Source organism: Chiloscyllium punctatum, chromosome 8, assembly GCF_047496795.1.
Source record: "Chiloscyllium punctatum isolate Juve2018m chromosome 8, sChiPun1.3, whole genome shotgun sequence".
NCBI classification, from domain to species: Eukaryota; Metazoa; Chordata; class Chondrichthyes; order Orectolobiformes; family Hemiscylliidae; genus Chiloscyllium; species Chiloscyllium punctatum.
The window spans coordinates 4,622,559-4,646,350 of record NC_092746.1 but is presented as its reverse complement, the minus strand read 5'-3'; the positions used below and the strand labels follow the sequence as shown (position 1 = coordinate 4,646,350).

The 23,792-nt window shown below is 38.7% G+C and overlaps 1 protein-coding gene across 3 annotated transcripts in view; it reads right to left on the bottom strand.

Annotated features, from left to right (window-relative positions):
* skap2 (src kinase associated phosphoprotein 2) overlaps positions 1 to 23,792 on the bottom strand; it is a 268,727-nt gene that overhangs the window by 44,712 nt on the left and 200,223 nt on the right. For all 3 annotated transcript variants that reach the window (XM_072575075.1, XM_072575074.1, XM_072575076.1), the window contains one exon: positions 7,751 to 7,834. In XM_072575075.1, coding sequence (XP_072431176.1) covers positions 7,751 to 7,834 — 84 coding nt within the window. The remainder of the gene's footprint in view (positions 1 to 7,750; positions 7,835 to 23,792) is intronic.

The window sequence follows — 23,792 nt, the reverse complement described above, 5'->3', positions numbered from 1 at the left end:
GAAATTCCATTCAGCCTTCACCCATGTATTCGTTAACTCCTGATGATGCAGCATCTCAATTTTAAAATCCCCCTACTTTTCGGTTATCCCCTCTAGTCCCATAGCCTTTGAGATACTCATGCTATTAAATATCCCCAATTTTAATCACTCAAAGGGTAAACCTTTAGCTACCTAGAACATAGACTATGATTCTCTCCCTGAACCACCATGCCTCCAGCTAAATTTTCGATCATTTCTCCTCATTGTTCCTAGTCTATCTTGGTTCCCATTTTAATAAGTACCTGAGAAATTCATCAGGATGTTTTATGAAAAGTGATATCGAAATATAAATTGGAGTTGTGGTCCCTGATTCTCCAGAGACAAATTTATGCCACAACTTATTGAGAAAATAATTTTGTGTCTCAAGTATTATGACAGGTTGGAATAGAACTAACAATATAATATGCATATCTAAGGGACCAACACAAAACACACAAGTATGCAATCTATTAAAGTGGGGATGGGTTACAATCTATTGGCAGAACTGCATATATATATATATCAATGAGATATTTTGTTGAAGCTTTTCATCTTACTCTCAACATTCACAAAAATACCAATTATTTATATTGTATGAGGGAAGAGCGCTCATTGGTTGGAAACTGGACTCTGATTGATAGAATTCTATCTAATTGATATAATGATGATCTGTGGTTAACTACCTGACAGTGGCACAACCATATCTACAATCTGTTCTGAAAGCATTGTGCACATTTCAATAGCTGTGACAAATTCCAGACTAGTACAGCCCATTCAAACTATTCTGAAGCAATCAACAACATTCTAAAGTTTAAAAAGCCACAACATTGTTAATATATCATTTCACCCTATTTCTCAAAGGTACAGGGATCTTTAAAATAAAGTAGGATCTGAATCAAGATCCACATCTTTACCTAAAGCTAATCAGTTCTTTATTGGGCCAACAATGCTCAACAGATTAGATTCCCTACATTGTGGAAACAAGCCCTTGGCCCAACAAGTCATACTGACTCTCTGAAGAGTAACCCACCCAGACTCATTTCCCTCTGACTAATGCACCTAACACTACGGGAAATTAATTTAGCAAGGCCAATCCACCTGACCTGCACATCTTTGGACTGTGGGAGAAAACCCACGCAGACACTGGGAGAATGTGCAAATTCCACACAGACAGTCGCCCAAGGCTGGAATCGAACCCAGGTTCCTGGCCCTGTGAGGCTGCAGTGCTAACCACTGAGCCATTTGGGAAATTGTGTTTATAAACAGGCGGAAAAATATCGCTGCTGTCAATCTCCAGCAGCAGAGGTAATAAGCTCTATTTTAAAATACTGTTTTTGATATTATTTATATTTGGCAAAGGTTAATCTCTATTTAATTATTTAGTAACCCACTTCACTAAATGATTTTATTAAAATTTTGACTATTAATGTGGTACATGCTCATGCTGAAAGAATGCATGGAGACCTAAAGCTCAGTTTGACAATAACATTGTCTTAAGATATCAAATTGAATCTTATTATTCATTTTTCTCAAATTCACGGACATAGTTTCGTGGTTCTTAAACTAACCTGTAATTTGACGATGGATAACTTTTTAACAAAAGCATTTTTGATTTTTTATTTATAGATGAACTAACAGAAGCCCAACAATTGAAAGTTTTAATATTTCTAGTAATAGGTTATTTTGCAATATCCTATGCTCATGAGGTCATGAACTTTCTAGATTACACTATAACCCCGTTAAGCAACCATTAATTCTGGGGCTGTGTTTGATTAACTGTGGCAGTTTATCTCACAACCTACAATGTGATCTCGATAAAGCAGGTCAAGTTGGTTGCTTAATTGCGATGCATGTCACAACTATACATTTAAGCAGATTATTTGTGCATATCTCAAAAATTTGTAAAATTGTTTCATATCAAATGACCTCAGTATTGTTTTGCCTCTCATTATGGGACAAGAAAACTAGTATCAGAGAATGGAGAACAATTTACAATTCAATTAATCAAGCAAAATAAATCTTATTTTCACATGTACTCCATTAGTCCCAACATAGTTCAAGGGTTTATCTTAATATCTTTTCATCATGACAAAGTAAAGAACTAATGTCTAAACTTTAATAGCTATTTATTTTGAAAAAGGTTATGTTCACTCTCATGTACTTTACATGAGGTAAAACTTATTTTATGCATTCTTTAAAATAAATGTTAAATACCCAATTTATAGATTTTTTTTAAAAAAGTAGCATTAATAGTAATAAAAGCACTAAATACAGTTTCGCCTTGTTTACATCTCACTGCAACTCAGTACAGAGTATTCTAAGTCCTGTTGTAAATCTAGATTACTTCTGAAGTTAGCTGATCAAGTTGCACAAAGTGGAGTAATTTATCCAAACATCTGTTCAAATTAAAAATTTGCTGCTACCTAGCTAATTTAAAAAAAATCAATCCCCTAATAAATCAGTGAGGTACAAATAATCTAAAATGAGCTGTAGTACCAGCTTTGAAGAGTTTGCCATTGAAAATTGATATTATCTAAATGTTCTGGATATCAAATTCTGTCTCACTTCAATTTAGTGATTGTGTATACTAAATATTAATGGAAATATGGTGTCTGAACAGTTGAATATGTAATAAGGCTAGCTAATATTCTGGTGTAAGTTAACTAATCATTTGGTACTCACTGAATAAACACATATACGCTTAAAGGAATAATCATTTTAGTTTAAAAATAATCTAAAAGGAATAATCTAAAATAATTTAATTTTTTTTAAGACATTCAGAAAAAGATATTTAAAAAAAAAGTTAAAAGTCTTACTTCTACATGGTAACTAGTTTTTAAGCTTTTAGCCCATAGAAATGCGTAGAAACAGCATTACAGAAATAAAGCCACTGAGATTCAGGACTATCTCCAGTGCTGAACCATTAATTCTAGATGATCAAAAAAAGCATTTTAAACAGGATTCAAAATATGGGATATGCTGGTTTATTATCTTTCATATTTCTTTCTTTATTCATGTCTAATTAACATGGCTACATTTTTCACCTGCCCTTTCTAAAATACATTTTTCCCCAAAACAAAATGAATTTTAACAATTGTCTTATTTTTCTTCCTGGTCACTCTCTTGTGCATTTTGAACGTTGGCTCATATTGTAAAGGCACGAATAAAAATGGGTTTTGGAAAGATAGGATAAATTGTCTTCTTGCTGCCCAATTTTCTCTTCTTTTACGTTCTTCCAGGCAACTCCATTTCACTGTTGTTTTATGCTCTAGCCCAACATGAATTTATAATCCATTGTGTTTTCATTTTAAAAATACTAGTTTTAGAGGTCAGTTTTTAAACTCAGAAGTGTCTGTAAGGATAGATCTGGCTCAAAGATGCAATTAAGTTCATATTTAATACAAGAAAAATATAAATCATCAGAAAAGGTTTTTTAAATGACTATTCCTAGTGTGCATGACTGCAGGGCATGACCAAAGGCTCAGAAAGGCAAAGCCAACAGTGTTATCAGTGAGTCCACGAGAAGAACAATAACAATAGAGGACGTCAGTCATAGCAATTACATTATCGCAGGTTTCTGAGAGCTCATGTGTAGAATCAGGGCAAGTGCTTGTGACTATTTCACGAACACATTCCAGCACCTTCCACGGGAGGTGATGGCCTAGTGGCACTATCACTGGGTTGTTAATCTAGAGATCTAGTTAACGTTCCCGGAACCTGGATTTAAATGACACCATGGCAGATAGTGAAATCTGAATTCAATAAAAAGCTGGAATTAGAGAGTCTAATTATGACCGTAAAGCCACTATTGATTGTTTGAAAAACCCATCAGGTCCACTAACGTCCTTTAGGGAAGGAAACTTCCGTCCTTACCTGATCTGGCCTACACATGACTTCAGAACCACAGCAATGTGGTTGGCTCTTAACTGCCGTCTCGGTAATTAGGGATGTGCAACAAATGTTGACATAGCCAGCAATGTCCTGATTCCATGAATGAATAAAAAGAAGTTGGGGAAGCCTCTGTCAGCTGAAGTCCCTGACAGTCGGAAGATTACTGGGTATTCGTCCAGTGCTGGCCTGAGATGTCATGGGTCTACGCAGAACATTGCACAGATGATGGAGGGAGTCCATTCCACACATTGATTTGCAAGAACTTCTTTTCATCACCCTTAACTTGAATTCACACTTCCTCATGGACCACTTCCTGCAGCCCTCACCAAAACATTGGGTGGTGAAATTTGGTTGGGGTGGGGAGGGCGGGGAATTCAGGAAATGGGGTAATGGGAGAAAGGAATCAGATGTGACATCATCACTTATGATCAGATTAGTTGCAAGGGTATGAGCAAGTTGCAAGACCAAAAGCCTGAGGAAAAGGGGAAAATATAAAATTCCATTAAAACTTCTCCAACGTTCAAGCTTGCTCTTTCTTTTGCACCTCTACATTCAAAACAATAAAATTGGGAAAGCTTCCTCAATGGGATGACAGTAATAACATTTTTTTTTAAAGTGGTAACTTTCACTCATTAATCAAAAATGACCAACATTTAAAATGAGAGAGATTTGGTACAAGTAGGCAGTGCTGATGAAGTGTAATCCACGATAACTAGAAATATTTTATTTGCACTTTAAAAACTTCAAATAGTTTCCTCTCTGTAAGGCTAAGTCGGACTGAAAATATTTGACATTCTTCAGCAAGGTCAGAAGTTCATATTAAAGGATGCTCAGCAAGAAAGAAATACCCTTGTCTACTTTCTGATCTGCATAGCAACTGAACTTCTAGGGTTACATAGTTAACTAGTTAGATAAGGGCAAAGGTCATTAGTGAACAGCAGCATCATCTCAATTGTTTATATCAAGTACTATGTCAACATTTAAAGAATTTCATTGTTATCATACAGCGAAACAATAGGAATAACTTTTTTAAAAACCTCTCAAACAAACCAAGACAAGTAACCATTTGCTGCGTTTTCTGGATATCCTCAAATATTGTCATTAGATGACCCACTGACCACTTCCTTTATGTGAACCTTATGTGTAACCCAAAATCTAACAGCAACTTGCTTCTAACTTCCTCTGTGGGCTATCCTCAAAGTGAGTTGTTTCCTCTCCATATGCCATCATAGGAAAGGATCTGAAAAGTAACTTCCTGTGCATATACTGCCTGTCCACCCATTCTTTGTTTGGCAGCACTAAAGCAATGACATATTTGGTGTAAATGATGAGGAAGATAGCCCTGACTGCATTTCCTTGCAGGACACATTACAGATACAATTGCAAAGCCTCATTTAATTGTGGGGAGGTGTACATTTCTAATAAGCAGATTTACCCTACACGGTATGTCTTGGAGTTGTTATAGCAAATTCAATGTCCTTGAGCAGTAGTATGTTTTCAACCCTACTAGAAATTAAATGCAACTGTGCAAGGTCACACTTGGATGATCCAATGGAACTATAGTAGTTGGTCTTGAGTTAATAATTATATCAGATAATAATTTATGTAAAACTTCTCCCGATCCAGGTACGTTCTGTTCTGATTTTTATTCGGTGTGTCACCAGCATTTCACATTTAAGCAGTCTTCATTTGCTTTTTACACTAATCACATGCAATGAAGATATGCATGGCCAACATTTAACTGGGCTGCAGATCAATTAGCAGTCTTAAGTTTATCTGATTTTTATCAAAGCAGACAGAGCAGTGGGTCGATCATAAGAGCCTGTGTCATGTTGACCTTTTCAGAGACATCTACATTGCTGGTCCCCAGGGTAACTCTAGGGCCCATGTCAGCCTCTGAATGACAGAAGTCTGTTTCACTAAACCACAAAGTATACACAGATGTCTATATCAGAATCCTAAAGGTGTGACAGCAACTGTGTATTATGTCTATAAGCTGTCCTGTAATGGTGACACTTCCCCAATGATGATTTGCTAATTTATTCACCTAAATCTCTTTTGCACAGGAATAAAGGTAATTGAGTCATTACAAAGTAATTCAGGCACAACTAAATTGGCTTATTTTATAAATCCTTCTCAAGTGGCCCCCACATACACAAATCAATACATATGAGCTTTGCTCCTGCCACATAAGTACATAAAATTGGATAAAAAGCCAGACTAGTTCCTCAACTTCCCATAGGGGTTGCTGTAGAAAGTGATGATTGGAAGAGAGTTAATCACATTTAAGAGAAATTTTGCCTACCATGCACGGAGGCTCTGTGGTACTGATACATTTTTTTTGGGGGGGGGGGGGGGGGGGGGGGGAAGGTGGTGGAATGCGATACAGATTGGCTTGTAGTTTGAGTCTATACACTATTACTCTTCAACCCAATTGGGCTGTTAAAAATGGTCATCACGATAAATGTAATTTTCTTTCTCAAGCATGATCTTTGGTAGAAATGTGATTCTCTAAATGTTTGCACAATTATGAATCCCCAATTTACATTTTATCAATTCCTTTTTATACGTTGGTCATATGGGGGCGGGGGGGGGGGGGGGGGGGGGAGGAGGAAATCTAAAGCTTAAAAATACCAAATTTATACTCTTCTGCACCAATTAAATGGTCATGGAGTAATTCTCAAATGCTTGAATTAACTAATCAGTGAATATCATCAAATACAACACATCAAAAAACTTGGAAATTAGAAAAATGCACATCTTAAAAAATTTTTGGAGACAGTTTTTAAATGAAAGGAACTTACCTACTATTGAACCATTTGAAGCAGAATCAGCACAAACCTCCCAGCAAAAACCCAACACACTTATCTCACATAAATATGTATTTCTCCTTTTAAAAATGTAAACTTCCAAAACAATTACATTAAAATATTTTAAAAAGTAGTAAATTGGGTGGGCAAGTACTTTATCTGAAAGGACTACCTCACTTTGAGGAAACACACTCAAAGAGGAAAACGAACACATACCAATGGTGTAACACACTATACTACAACTGGTGTAATGACAAAACTAGAGAGGTTGAGCAAGATTCCAAGTTCTACTGTACCAAGATATTAGTAACCAGCCAGGGAAATAGAAGGGAACCAGCAATCAGAATTTCTATGCCTAAACATTATACAGTGACATAAAAATAGAAAATGCTGAAAAAGTCAAGCTGCTCTGCAGAAAGAGACAAAAACGATTAAGGTTTCAGTGATCTTTCGTCACAATCTGAAAAATCAACCTTAAATGTTAGCTGTTCCTTTCTCCACAAATGCTGCCTTATCTGAATATTTCCAGCATTTTCTGTTTGCATTTCTGATTTTAAGCATTTGTACTGTACAGCTACCACTGTGGAAATAGCAACTGTGCAGTCATCAGGTGATGACATATTTGACTGCGTGTTCTCCCCAGTTGAACAGCTTGATGTCACTGTATACACTGAAACATGATGCATGAGAGAACTATAGAAAAGAATTAAATAAGTTAATTCTTGATGTCAAGACAACAAGCATCTATCCTAGGTAGCTAGTTTTTACAAATGTATATAATTCAAAGGGTAAAGTGAGTATTTGAGGGAAAATGATGCTCAATCTCAAACAAAGTAATCCAGTGACTCAAACGTTAGGAAAACTGCCTTGCTCCAAGTGGAATTGCATTAATTTTGTTCCAATGTGGTTACTCCACTATTTGCCTGACAAAATAGACAAGGAAAACTTAAGCCACCAGGAACACCTTCTAGCAATTAATGGTAGAAATATCTTCACCTTTGCCTATTCAAAAATAGTTTCAATCACTGTACCTGTTTTACTCCCACCACTCTGTTGCTGCTTCTTTTCAGTTTCATCGAATCGTGATAGAGGTTGTTGGAAATCATTCTCTTCTTCTGTGTATGTGTGGGGGAAGGGGATGGGTGGTGAAGAGAAAAATAAATAACTATCATAAATACTGTATAATTTATGTACATGAAAAAAATCACTCAGAGGAACCAGATTATCCACCATTGCGGAGGAGACCCTCCTGCTTAAAAGTGGCTGTTAATTGAATCAATGCTTGATGCTGATGAAATACCCAATCAAAAACAAAGCAGCAGCTCAGTATAAGTTGAAACAAGCTCAGTAAAAAGGAAATCTAACCCAGTTTGAATGACTCATAACATGACCTCATCTGAAGAGCACAGTATAAGTGTATTATTCCAAATGGAAAAGAATACACTATAGCACAAAACAGGGACTAATGTGATTAAAAATGCACATTCAGAAGATATTAGCCCAGCAGTTGAAAATTACAATACAACCTAAAATCTTAATTCCTGCCCAACTGATTTGCAGCTAATCTTGTGAGCAAGATGTAGTCTACACTATATCAAAAATTATAATTTAATATTTAAATACAGGAAAATAAGTTTTCCAGTAATTTAGAACAAAATGAACATTGACTGTGAATTGCGAAAACCTGGAACATATAAAAGTTATTGCATCAACAGATTTCTTTCTGCATATTCAGTAAATCTCTGTATTTATGTCCCCCATTTGTAAGTCTTCACTATCATCTTGATTTGCTCCACTGATCGACCAAAAAAAAGGGACGGCACAGTGGCTCAGTAGTTAGCAGGTACCTGGGTTCGATTCTAGCTTTGGGTGACTGTCTGTGTGGAGTTTGCACATTCTCCATGTCTATGTAGGTTTCCTCCGGGTGCTCTGGTTTCCTCCCACAATCCAAAGATGTGCAGGTTAGGTGAACTGACCATGCTAAATTGCCCTTAGTGTTCAGGGATGTGTAGGTTAGGTGCATTAGTCAGGGGTAAATGTAGAGTTATTGGGTAGGGGAATGAGTATGGATGGGTTACTCTTCGGAGGGTCGATGTGGACTTGTTGGGCTGAAGGGCCTGTAGGGATTCTATGATTTTAGAAACAAACTACAGCAGACTAAAATTTTTTGCTGTAAAATATGGATGGTTGTAAAGGATGAAGTTACTTTTAAATAATTCTGTATTCACAACACTTACTGATATTGAGAGGATTTTTGAAAATATTTTCACAATTGAATTTTCAAAACTCGCCTGTCATTTTAAATAAATGCTTCGGCATAGGTTGAAAAGTAGAAAAGTGATAAGCGTTATGAAAATATAAACTGACTAGAAATTAACAACTTCAAAGCAATTGCAGAACCTTTACCTCAAAATAATATTTGTTATATATCAGTAATGTTATGTATTTTTTGATCTAATAAATAACTCACTGATTTTCATTATTTGTGGAGAATGACTGTCAAAATTTCATTTTCAGAACATTTAAACCTTGTAAGACTGCTTTCGTAATCAATCTTTTTAACGATGAGGTGTTTGAATCAATGTTGTTGAGGGATACATGAGAAACAAAGTATCTATAGCAGCTTTTATCTGTCTGAAATTTCTGATTAGTCAATGGCTTGACTGAGTACATAGAGACAGGCACACATGCCACAGTTATTGGCCCCTGGGCTCCTTTCTCTGATCCAAGTTATGGGGCACCATCTCGTGCTCTTTGGCCCCAATCATGGGATCGAGAGCTCCTGGTCTCTGACTTTGATTATGGGACTACAGCTTCTATGCCCTGGCTCTAGTTATGGCCTGTGTTTGATGTACTCTGGTGTCAGCAGGCATCAGTTCTTATCATTTCTCAGCACTACTCACTGTGCTCTGCCCCTCAGCTCTTGCCATTTCCTGAACACAGTCACTACGCTCTTGACAAAGAAGAAGTGGGAAGAGCAGATGGAAAACTGGAATGTGATCATGAATACTAGTGGGCTGATTGATGGTATGGGGAGACAAGGAATAGCAAAGGTGGTTGCAGCTGGCATGATGGGTGACAGTGGCATTGTAGCAAAGTGGGAAATGAAAGCATAGAATGAGGATGTTAAAGGGAGGGAGAGACAGGGGATGGCAAGGGAGAGAATGCAGACAAAAGAAATGCGTTGGAGACATGGGAGATTAGGTTGGCATTGGGATTATATGGGAAGGATGAAAGTGATATAATGGGTATGGGCATGAGAGGGATGGCATGGGAAGAATGGAATGACATGGGATTGGGTTTAAAGAATTTGCTGCAATAACAAAGCTAACTTCACCGGAAATATTTTATACATATCTGCTTGATTTACAATATTAATTTTCCTAAAGATCCTTGCAACATTTATTTCATTGCAGCTAGTCATATCATGAAGCATCAATCAGCCTTTTAAAACTTCATGTCATCCAAAGATATATCCCACTTCTTTTTTATTCATTTGATAAACCCGTTTTAGTACTTTTGGATGTATTTCAGCTCGACACTCCTGATCTTTGGGCACCCAGTGCAGAGGAGTGCAGGCAGATTGGAGGATGTCCTTGTGGGTCTGCTCCTGGGCCTGGTCAGGCTGCCTATAAACAAGTCCAGGCAGTGCTCTGTGGAGGGGGTCATCTGTGCTGATTGCCTATCCTCTCTGCTGTTACATTTGATCCTGGGTGTCACTGGAGAGCGATCATGCAATGTCTACCAATGTTCTTAATGCATTGAGAGAGAGCTGAGCACTGTGAGGGATGGAGTGCTTCATTTCATTTCCCCCTCCCTCTGTTTTCATGTAGTTTCCTCCACCTCTTCCGACCATGTCCCCTCTCACTTTTTTGATGTCAGAATTACCCGTAACAGACTTTGGTTGGTTAAAACACAAATGGCCACACAGTTTTCCTGGTGGTGGAAAAATATACAGGATAAAGTCTATTCACAAAAGTGTCTTTCCTTTCTTGTTCATAATATATTACTACAAGTGATTTTGAGGGGGGAAAAAAACACTCTGGCCGTGTAAAAGAAAAAGTTGCATGCTAAAGAGCTCCCTTGTGGTTCTGCGGGAGTGACCCATCCTGGACCAGGATGCCCAGGACCCACCTGCTCCAGAGGTGTGCAATATCATCTCTGAACAGGTTGATAAGAAAAATAGGAGAAGGAAAACAGAAAACAAAAATTAGGATTCTTGTGGTGCAGAACAAACAGCAGACACAGTGGTAGTATCCCAGCTCTGGACTGGGAGGCCCAGGTTCAAGTACCACCTGAACCAGTGTAATAGCATCTCTAAACTGGTTGATTAGAAAAATAAGTTGATTCGAAAAATAAGTTAAACAGAAAAATTACGAGGCAAAGCTGGGGGTCCTCTTATGGCATAGCAGTAATTAAGCATCAATTAGCCTTTAGAAACTTTAAGTCTTCCAAGGATAAATCCCAGCTAACATTTTATCATGCAGTTCTATTACACACACACCAGCAGGCTTCCTGTATCTCACTCAAGTGGATGCTTTTTCATTTGTTTACCCAATGAATGGCAATAGGACTCCAAGAGATACCATAACTGAATCTAATTCTGTTGTTGCGCCACATTCACTTACCAGCAGGAGGCATCATGTATAAAAGTTTAGTGGAAATTCTAGCCAATTATTACCTCCTCCCTATCCAAGGGAATCTCCAATTATACATTCAACAATATTTTCCTCCACAGAGATAAGACCTTCTCAGGCAGGATAGACCCCCAAGCTTAAGAAATTCCACACTTTCAGAGGTTGACACAGATTTTGAAAAGAAAACTGCATTCATGAAAATTAGACTGGTACTTGTGCACCCACCCAGTCTTTTGGGAACAGCATTACCAGACCAATTTTTAAAAAGATAATCTTAATACAGAATGCATTTATGTTGAATGTATAATAGGCTTGCAGTGTAATTTATAAAACAATAAAAATACACAGGCATTTTGATCATCAGCACTACTCTCTTGGCCATTGCATATAACAATCAATGATGTCTTGGTCTGGATGATTGACAGCTTGTCACCTTTGTGATTAATTAAGTTTTGTTAGCAACTGACACGGACATTTGACAAGTCATTCGCAGAATTTTAACCATAGTAAACACAAACAACACAGCAAAAGTCAAACCACACAGATGGTTGTAAAGCATTCATTATGTGGTTTCCATAGTAATCATAAATCTGGAAGGTTCTGGCAAATAAACAGCTTGTATTTACACACCATTCAGCTGCTATCAAAACCGTTCAAATGTTGGCTTAGCATTCTAATCACATAGCTTTCAAGTGACAAAAGGGTCATTTTTCATCAGCAATACACAAACTACTGCTTTACTGTGGTAAATACATGCATAAAATATTAATGTAACTTAAGTAATTAAACAATAAGAAAATTTATTGTCGATGGTGTTTTAGGACCTTAAAAGGTTACAAGGCTATAAACATTTGGAATTAATATTGTTCAATTTGATGACTACAAATTTAGCTCATTATTTTAACTATTAAAAGAGGTACAAAAATCAAAGATAGACAACATTAAACTCAGAAAAGGGCAGTGAATGATCAGCTTATTGATTCTAAGTACACAATCTTTACTGTGTATCACAACCACACTATGCTATAGAGAAACCAAGATATGACTGAAGAGAATAGACTGTACAGACAGCAGTATTAACTATATTTTTCAATACTACTTTCTTTCACTAATGCTTAAGTTGGCTATTTTCCTACAGTAGAACAGAAAAAAAATGACAGACCATTTTGATTCATAAGCAACACTTAAGGATATCGGTGGCCTTCCCTGTTTTTTTTACAGTTCATTTACTGTTCAAGGAAATAACAAAGAGGAAAGAAATGGAAGTCACAATCAAAACTGCCCTGTTTAGCATTTTTGTGTTGTGCCCGAACTTCTTGCAGCTTTCTATATTTAAACAGTATGACCCAGTTCCTAATAGTCAGACAGGAGACACTTAAACAACATGAAGATAGGATTGTGGTTGATTAAAGATGGCTCATTTCAGGAGGATATATCAGATAGACAATTTGATGATGTTTTGGGAGAAATGAAGAAAATTGACATGAAAAGCAGAAGAAATGAAGAGCCATTTAGAAGTTCAGATACATCAACCTGTGATAGTGAACTAACAATTGACAGTTGTAAAAAAACATGCAAGACCCTAGGTTTTATAAGCAAGTCTATTCGCTACAAGGGTTCCAGCCACTTAGCAATGCTATTGTGGCTAAAGGGGCTTTAATATTTGCAAATAATTGTAGGTAATAAGTTGTAAAATGGGTTGGAGAAGAACAGAGTGTGTTCCCTCACATTGTTATTTTTAGCTCCTTCCATTTCCTATTGCCCAAGAACATAAAAATAAGAGCGGGAATAAACCATATGCTGTCTTGAGCCTGTTAGCTCCATTCAATAGGATCATGAATGATCTTCGCCCTCAACTCCATTTTCTTGCACGAGTCCACATCCTCAACATCTGACGAGCTACCATTCTCTGGATTAGAGCTTTCCACAAATTCAACATTGTGGAAAAAAACTCTCTCATCTCAGTCACAAATGGCAGAATCCTCATCCCCTTTACTGGTTAGATTTGTGCTACTGAGGCAAGTAACTTCAGAAATTTCACTAATTAGCGGAAGCACATCTATTTAAAGCACTTGAAAGAGATGGTAAAGTGGAATTGGACCCTCTGAACCACGCAGCAAGTGTAAGTAGTCACGAGACAGGCGCATGATAACACAAGTTGGTTCAAAGGTGGTTAGTTGTCTGGAACTTTGGTCCAGTTATATTAAACAGCTAGACCTTCTAGCCCTTACTCCCCTATTTCCTTAACATTGTTGCCAACTCATATTCCCTCCATGCCACGCCCCCAGCCACACACTGAGTATCTGCTTTGAAAAGACTATAGGAGCTTTGTGAAGATAGAAAAAGGTGATTTTACAAATCTAATGCAGCTCCCTCTCATGCACACTTGATGCTGAATTTCATGAAACCCATTTGAAGTATTCTATCTGTTTCAAACAAATTTCTATTCAGGTGACCACATCCCAAACAGTGAAACATTTGGCAAACTCACTAAGCATTCAATCACATTGTGAACCAACCACCCCCATGCAATCACCTCCCACCACCAATTAAGATAGGGGCTTTTTAAATTTTAACTCAGCCAAATATTCATAGTAATCTCATGTGTAACAGGCTTGGAAAACATCGACAAAGAATTCTACTGAAACTACGAGAACAGATTGTAGTGGCTTTTATTAAACTACACTAAATGGTAGGTCAATCACAGTAATCCAACTTTTTAAACTCTTACTGATAGCTTCAGCTTCTTTTTTCATGTTTAAATAGCCGGGGATTTGAAAAATCTGACACCTAAACAAACCTAATCCACCTTTCACCAAAATCTACAGGTCAAACATAGAAACATAGAAAATAGGAGTAAGCCACTTGGGTCTTCAAGCCTGTCCTGTCATTCAATCTTGACTGATAATCCAAATTAATAGTCTGTTCCTATTTTACTCCCATATCCTTGGATCCCTTTAGCCCCAAGAGCTCAATTCAACTCCATCCTGAAAAGCCTTTGAAACCATCAGGCTTGTTTGAATAGTGTGGATTTGAAATGGGCTTGCTGAATTCAGCCTTGCTGCCCATGGGATTAAAGACCTGTTCTGTTATCTCTGCCTGTAAAAATGGGATTGGTCAGAAATGGGCACTTTCTCAATCAGGCCTGATCCATCATTTGCAATGCTTCTGGAGTCAGTCCAGTTCTGTGAAAATTGATTTGCGTGTCTCTAATTCAACCTCTTCAGCCAAAGGGATTAACATCTCTACATTTAATTTGTCAGAATTTAATTTTCAGAAACTCTTCTATTGCAACTAGACATCACCTCATTTCCAGTGCATACAGTTGACATTACTCCACAATTTTTGCTGGTTCTTTTGAACCTGGTTTCTCCAGAAAAGCAGAACATAGCATTTCTCAGAACATTTTCAGACTGCAAGAGAGTCGGGGGAAGACAAGCCAAGCTGCCTTTTTATGGAGGTAGCTTTAATATGGCAAGTTTAAATGTCAATTATGAATGGGTGATAAATGACAATGAATGGGTAGGTAGAGTGAGTGAGTGACTGGGTAAGGTGTCAGGTGGGTGAGATTAGTGGACTGGGGGTTTGTTGGGCATTAGTGGGATTTGTAGTTGCTCAGTATGTAACTGGTCAGTTTAGATTAGATTACTTAAGGTGTGGAAACAGGCCCTTCGGCCCAACAAGTCCACACCGACCCTCCGGAGAGCAACCCACCCAGACCCATTTCCCTACATTTACACCTTCACCTGACACTACAGGCAATTTAGCATGGCCAATTCACCTAACCTGTACATTTTTGGACTGTGGGAGGAAATCCATGCAGACACTGGGAGAATGTGCAAACTCCACACAGACAGTTGCTTGAGGCGAGAATTGAACCTGGGTCTCTGGCGCTGTGAGGCAGCAGCGCTAACCACTGGTGCCACCGTGTCGTCCATGGCTTTTACCATTACCTATGGCTTTTAATCTGTCTAACATTTCCTGAGTAACTGCTCAGGTAAATACCACATTTTCCAAGTCTCTGACTAACTCAGAATTGGATACTTTCATACAGGGTCCCAGCAAGCATGGATAGGCTAGTCCAAAGACCAAGTTTGATCCAGAAACCGTAAGAACTGGGTCACAATGCTTGAAACCAAACTTGGTTATATTTTAGGAATTATTTGCTCAGTGTGATAATTCACGTAAGAAAATAATTAATGACCAATGTCGTCTTCTCATCAACTTGACTGAAACTGGTGTTGCTAACAATGCTATATAGTTTTCCATGACACAAATTTCACAATGAAAATGTCAAGAGTAATAAAAGGATGATATATTTGGAAGGGTTGAAACTGAGGCTCCAATTAAAAGCACAAGACTTTCTAGATTTAATTTCAGGATGTCTTCACCACTCCGGAGACTAGAATGTTTCTCCATGAACTTGATGAGGGAAGATCATAAGAAATTCAAAGCAACAACACTGACATAAATGGAATTAGTTTTCAGCCACAGCTGACTTGAGGGGTTTATATTATGCCTGTTCTAGCTAATATTATGTTATTAAAAGTCCTCTGTCACAGCCATATTATCAAATGGAAGCTAGCCAGATTCAGAAGGAAGATCCCAAAATGAAAGCTGACTCTCAAAAAATGAATAAAGAATTGAAATATTTATACCAAATTTCATATTCTTGGGATCTCTCAAAATTGTTCAGTCAATTAGATTCCAATGTGATAATATAGAGATGAGTGGCAACTAAAGAGATGCTAAGAAGAGCCAGGAGGGGACATGAGAAATGTTTGGCAGGTAGGATCAAGGAAAATCCTAAAGCTTTCTAAAGGTATGTCAGGAATAAAAGAATGACTAAAGAAAGATTAGGGCCAGTCAAGGACAATAGTGGGAAGTTATGCGTGGAGTCCGAGTAGTTAGGCGAGGTGCTAAATGAATATCTCTTGCCAGTATTCACACAGGAAAAAGACAATGTTGTCGAGGAGAATACAGAGATACAGGCTATTAGACTAGGCGGTTCATGAGGAGGAGGCGTTAGTAATTCTGGAAAGAATGAAGATAGATAAATCCCCTGGGCCAGACGGGATTTGTCTGGGATTCGCCGAGAAGCTACAGAGGAGATTGCAGAGCCTTTGGCTTTGATGATCTTTAGGTTGTCATTGTCTACAGGAATAGTGCCGGAAGACCGGAAGATATTCTCCTTGTACAAGAAGGGAAATAGATACAACCCTGGTAATTATAGACCAGTGAGCCTTACTTTGGTTGTGGGTAAAGTGTTGAGAAACATTATAAGAGATTGGATTTATAATCATCTAGAAAGGTATAATTTGATTAGGAATAGTCAACACAATTTTGTGAAGAGAAGGTCGTGCCTCACAAATCTTATCGAGTTCCTTGAAAAAGGTGACCAAACCGGTGGATGAGGGTAAAGCGATTGATATGGTATATATGGATTTCAGTAAAGCGTTTGATAAGATTTCCCACAGTAAGCTATTGCAGAAAATACAGAGACATGGGACTGAGGATGATTTAGCAGTTTGGATAAGAAATTGGCTAGCTAAAAGACAGAGGGTGGTGGGTAATGGCAAATGTTTATCCTGGAGTTCAGTTACTAGTGGTGTACTGCAAGGATCTGTTTTGGGGCCACTGCAGTTTGTCACTTTTATAAATGACCTGGCGAGGGTGTAGAAGGACGGATTAGTAAGTTTGCAGATGACATTAATGTTGGAGTAGTTGTGGACAGTGTGGAAGGATGTTGCAGGTTACAAAGGGACACAGATAAGCTGCAGAGCTGGACTGAGAGGTGGCAAATAGAGTTTAATGTGGAAAAGTGTTAGATGTCTCACTTTGGAAGGAGTAACAGGAATGCAGAGTACTGGGCTAATCGCAGGATTCTTGGTATGCTTTCAAAGGGGAAAGAAGACAAAACAACCCCAGAACTGCTTTTACAAAAACAGGAGCTAGAAACTAAAACAAAGCAAAAGTGTGCTTACAACAAGCAATGTTCCACCTAAGCTCTTCAGAGGGTCCATCCATGCCAATCAGCGTGTGGATGCATTGACTTCCAGTTCCAAAAGTTGCTGCTATACATGAACCTCAAGGGTCCATGTAGCAGCAGGAAAAATTAGGATTAATGCAGATGACAGATTTCAGATAGAAAATACTCCTATGTTTAGATTGGCTTTCAATTGTATCAGAAGGGAAGTTAAGGAAAATCAAACAAAAGCAGAAAGAGGGATTGAGAGAGAGAAAAAAAAAACAGCTAACATTAAAAGTGAATCCCAAAATTGTCTACAGGCACATAAACAGAAGGTGGATGGTAAAAGGAGGAATAGGAACGATAAAGTCATGCATATGGAAGCAGTGGCATGCTTGAGCTCGTTAAACAGATATTTTGCATTTGTCCTCACAAACAAAGAAGATGCCACCCAAGTCATGGTAACAGTCACTAGAAGGATTTAAAATTGCTAAAAGGTGGTGTATTGGATAGGCTCTCAGTACTTCAAGTTGATAAAGCGCTAGAACGAGATAAGATGCACCCAAGCTCATGGATGGATAGGACAGTAGAAATTGCAGCGACACTGGCAACAGTCTTTCAGTTGCAGATTCAGGACTGCCAACATGAGACTGGAGAACTACAAATGGAACATTTGTAACAATCTGAGATTTCAGACCAAAGCACTGTTGTGAATGTTCAACTGCCCCCTGGTATGGCCTAGCAATCCCCTTAGTTATGACAGTATACTTACCCCACTTTATTCTACACAGTCACTAACATTTGAGGACAAATGCCTCACAGACTAGTAAAACAACAGCCTGCCATATTCACAGTCTCATACCATACAGCCAATGTCTCAGATTCCTCTTTCATAATCTCTCAGTATGCCCTGCATTGTCAGCAGGGTAGACCCACCAGATGTGACTACACAGCAGTATGCAGTTGCTTGGTGGTAGTACTGAAAATCCTCACCATTAAAACTAGATTGGGCGAAGGCTCATAGCATCAAGTCTAACATAGTAAGGAAAGCTCCTACTGATTATCACATTCTGCCCTCCCTTTGCTCATGAATCAGTATTATTCTAACTTAAACATCACTTGGTAGAAAAATTGAGTAGCAAAAGCGCAGAATGCACTCTAGGAGGGGGAATTTTATGCTCGTCATCAAGGGTGGCTTGATTGCACCAATACTTCTTTGACTTCGATCTTACGCTGGTTTTTTAAATGTCACACTCTGTCAAAAGCTGCCTTAAGGCCAAAGGATCCGTCTCACCTGACTTCACCCTTTGAGTGGATAGCTCTTCATCCACGCTTGGACCAAGGCTGTAACGCAATCAGAAGCTGAATGGTTCTGGCAAAACATAAACTGAGTATCAGAGAGCAGGCTAGTTGCTAACATGTTAATTGATGGTAATGTGGATTACACCTTCCATTCCTGCACTAATAATTGATGCAGTGGTACTTGTTTGGATTAGATTTGTACTTTTTTTTGTGCAAAGTTTATACCTGGATAATTTTCCACATTGCTGGTAGATGCCAGTGATGCAGTTACAAAGAACAACTTGACTTGGACATGCCTAGTTTTGAAGCACAAGTCTTCAGTACTACTGCTATGTTGTCAGGGCCTATAGTCTTTGTTGCATCCAATCTCTTTAGCCCTTTGAGCTATTACGAAGAATGCATCAAATTGACTGAAGACTGGCACCTGCGATGCTGGGGATCTCAAGAGAAGGCAGAGATACATCCTTCACTTGACATCACAGGCTGCACATGACTGTAAATGTTCCAGCTTGTTGTTTGCACTGACATGCTGGGGTCTCCCATTATTGAGTATGGGGATGTTTCTGCAGCTTCTTCCTGCAGTTTGTTGTTCAACTTCCCACAAACATTCACAGGCTAACACGGTAGGACTGTAGCTCAATCTCAGTTATTAGTTGTGGGATTGCTTGGCTCCACCTGTAGTATCCTGCTTCCGCTGTTTAGATACAAGAATTTCTATGTTGTAGCTTCACTAGATTTTGCACCTCAAGTTTAGCTATGCATGATGTTGCTCCTGGCTTCCCCTCTTAGATTCCTTATTGAAACAGATTTGATATTTTGGCTCGATGATAATGGCAAAATGAGGATTTGCCAGGCCATGAGGTTACAGATAGTGGTTACTTCGAGAAAAGTGGCATAACGCAAATATTACTGAACCAATGATCCCCCAAGGTCCAATTTGTTGCTTAAATCCCAGCATAGCAGCTGGTAGAATTTCAGTTCAATTATTAAATCTGAAATTAAAAGCTATGAAACTATGAATGATTAGATTATCTTTGAAAACTCATCTGGTTGACTTTAGGGAAGGTAATTTACCATCCTTATTTTGTCTGACCTTTTTGGTGACTCCAGTCCACAGAAACAAGTTAACCTATACCAGATGGATTGCAGTAATTTAAGACAACAGCTCATCATAATCTTCTTACAGGCAATTCTCACATTCCATTAAAAGAAAACAAACCTATGGACTTAAACCTGATGCAGCATCTGATAGTCAATGCTGCAGCTTCCACTACATCAGCAGCAGCAAACTAATGCTTGAATTCTGCAGCTGGAGCTCAAGCTATCACCAATGTGCCTATGGAATACTGCATGCAAAGATGGTTGTACGGTGTTGTTGCTGTTCAGAAATTTAACGTTCCACAGATTGCTAGGATTGCCAAGGTATCACCCAGAGCTATTCTGAGGGGAAGACAGCATTTGTCCTCCCACAACAACCATCTGCCAATGCCCTTGCTGTTATCCATCAGCTAGATAGGGTACATTGCTGCTTCCCCTGCCGAGTTAGCACAGTCTACAGCTATGCCAACAGGTACAACCTTGCCCTGTTTTAATTCACAGACGCAGCTGTAGCAGATGACAGATTTCAATGAGAATTTTCTTACTGAAGTGCAAACATCTCATACATTGCTTCTCCCGGTTGTCCAGAAAACTGTACGGCTCCTTGTAAAAATTGAGCCTTTTCTTTCCTCCCATGGACTAGCGACCAGTTCTCGATGACAAAGCCTTTTGCCTGTCAACAATCATGAGATTGGTTCCCAGGTAAATGAACAGCTGAGGGCCAGTAGTAAGACAGGGAGAAATGATTTGATTTCCACCAGCACATATGCTCTGTTCTCTGCACTTAAAATCTATTTCAATCTTGAAGAAAACCAGTTCATTTTTCCTTCAGCAGTTGTTGTAAACCGTGACCTTTCACTGATAAGTCAGACACCTTAACGGGAACTGGTCTGAACCAGTACCCTTGTATCTGTTGAAAACCATTGGTAGAATCCAAAGACACAAATGAAAAGCAACATTCTGACCAGCATAAGAATCAAAGATCTCAGCATCCTGTGAATAGAAACCCCTCTGCCCACAACTTATTTGCCTTGTCTGCCTGTTTGAGTGTGTTTAAAGCAGCTTGTAAGGGGATTAGAATTTTAATTTGTAACATTAAATGTCAATGGGCTTTCACTGTTTTCCTGTAGTTAGAATCTAATTACTTGTAACAAATAGAATTTTTTTGTCAAGTACAGTAACATGGTCTGTGCTTTCTGTTAACCTGAGTTTGAAAATCTAGTAAATGGGGAAATTTGTGTACTTATTTTAAAACCGTTAACTTTTAATGACAACTTTGGGAATAACTAGGCTTGAGTTCCAACATGCTAACCCAGTGTGTTATGACATCACTAACCAATGTGGATGGATAATGCCTTCTGAAAACATTACTACTCCCAATAGCTTTCCCTGTTTTGCATTGCATCTGTTCATTCTCCAAATTAACTGTATTTTCAGGGTAATGTCTAGCAATACGGTACTCCGGTCTGGCAGTAACGGGTTTTACAGAAGCCTTGAAGTCAATATGAACTCTTAACACCTGTCACACACCTCCTTGTAGATTCTTACAACTTTAAACAACTTTATCAAGCACCAAACATTTGCAAAAAAAAAGTAACCAACCAGAAACAAACCTATAAGAAGTTAATCATCCCTTTAACTAGGGCTGTTTACGGGTTTGATTGGGTTGTCTTTCCTGTTGCCAGTAATTGTGAAGGCAGAACAACTTCATGTTATCTGTTCACTTCAACAATTTGTTTCCATGTTAACTTGCTGTATGCAACTGCAAAAATCTAATGTCAAGAGTGGATGCACCATTTAAGGTAGCTTTCAAATCAACGTGAGGTTATGGGGGGAGGAGGTGGGGGCAATGCAGCTGGGCCAAGTACTGACAGTCGTGCAGAAGTGATTCTCATTGAGGATACAATGAAGAATGGCACAACATAAAAGCAACTGCGACTTATGTAGAAATCAAGAATTCAGCAAAAGCTCCTGCAGCAGCTGTCACAGCACACACTGCAGACTAACAGTAACGCTAAAAATGATATGAAGCACTGAGCAGCTGTAGAATTGAAGAAGAAGCAGAAGATAACAAACAGCAATTAACTTGTCAGTTGTTAATATATCCTTATTTAATGGTTTTGGAGCGAGGTTCCTCCTACCTCTGAACACATGTTCAACTGTATGAGGCCAAGAAAAAGTACTAGCTGAGGCCTGCATCTCTGCAGAATGTCCCTCGTCCAACTATTTTAATTGCGTTGTCCAGAAGTTCAGAAGTGAGGATGTCTGCTGATGGTTGTGAAATGTTCAACACCATTTGCAACTCTTCAGATACTGAAGTAATCTGTACCTAAATTTAGCAATACCTGGACAATGTCTAGGTTTGGACTGCCAAGGGACAAGTAACATCTACCTCACACAAATGTCAGGCAATGACCATCTCCAACAAGACAGAATCTAACCATTACCCCTCAACATTCAATGGCAGTATCCCACTGTCAAGATCTTGAGGGAAGGAGGTGCGATTACAATTGACCAGAAACTGAACTAGCATTAGAATTAGCTTTATTGTCACATGTACTCAAATGAGTACAGTGAAGTTTTCAAATCACCGCTTACACCACCATCTTAGGTACAAAAGGTATTTATGTACAGGTTCTTAAGCATAAATTCTTAGAGAACAGAAATTAGAAAAACAAGCAAATAAAAAATTCCCTTTGATCTGAGATCAAAGGAATAAATTAGAAAAGTAAGGAAATAAAAAATAAAAAAGTTCTGAATAACAGTCCTCCCAACCCAGAACATGTGGTACCTAGATTCAAGTCCACACTGGGCCTCGATTCCAGACTGTGGTAGGCTTCACTTCGAGGCTGGGAGCCCGCTCTGAAATCAAGGTCAGAGGTCCATGTTGAGGCCACTCCAAGCTGAAATACCGTCATGCCAGGCCAATAGATCAACACACCAGACCCACGCTGAGGTTGAGAGTTCCAGTCCACACTGAGGCTAGGAGTTCAGGACATCGCCAAGAAGACATCACCATTGCCATCGTGCTTGCAACTGTTTAACTCATATCAACATTGCGACTACAAGAGCAGGTCGAAGGCTAGGAATCTTGCAGGGAGTAATGCACCCACTCATTCCACAGTCTTGTCCACCATATACAAGGCACAAGTCAGGAGTGTGATGGAATACTCACCCACTTGTCTGGTGACAACACCTACTCAAGAATCTTGAAACCATTCAGGATATAAAACAGTCCACTTGATTGGCAGCAAATCCAAAACTGCAGCAATAGCATCTACAAGACACACTGCAGAAGTTCACCAAGCCTTCTTAGACAAGACTTTGTAAACCCACGACCATTACCAGAAGGACAAGGGTCCATGGGGACACTAGCACTTACAAGATCCCCTCCAAGCAACTTGCACCTTGATTTGGAAATATATCGCTGGTCCTTCAACGTCAGTGGGTTAAAAGCCCAGAACACCTTCCCGAACAGTATTGTGGGTCAATCTACATCAAATGAACTGCAGCAGTTCAAGGAGGCAGCTCATCACCACCTTCGCAAGGTCAACTAGATTGGGTAACAAATGCTGGCCCAGCCAGCAATGCCCAAACGTCATGACCATATATTAAAAATAAAAGCTCCAAAATGGAGTTGCTGAATTGAAAATCAGCATTACATGCTGACTGATATCATGATCTGTCTGCTCAGAATACCTCCACTGTCATGCCATCATCCTTACAAGATGGTGACTGGTGTAAATCACCCACAAAAATAGGCATCATTTTGGAGCTGTAAGTGCTTTTGTAACCCTCAAAATAAAAGGTAAAAAAGATCCATACTTCACATTCAATACTTAACACTTGAATTATTCTAGACTCATGTGGAATCAGGAGAATCTGAGAATGCATTATAGTTTTACTTGCACTTGGTAACTCCAAATTTGATGATTGTTTGGATTATCTCAATGTTAATTTTCTACTTGTGAATGGTACACAGCTGAGTAACTGAAGTCATTCATGGTGGTGCTTTATGCATTATACAGATAATGCAAGAAACAAGACACATTCAGAGTTATTTCTATC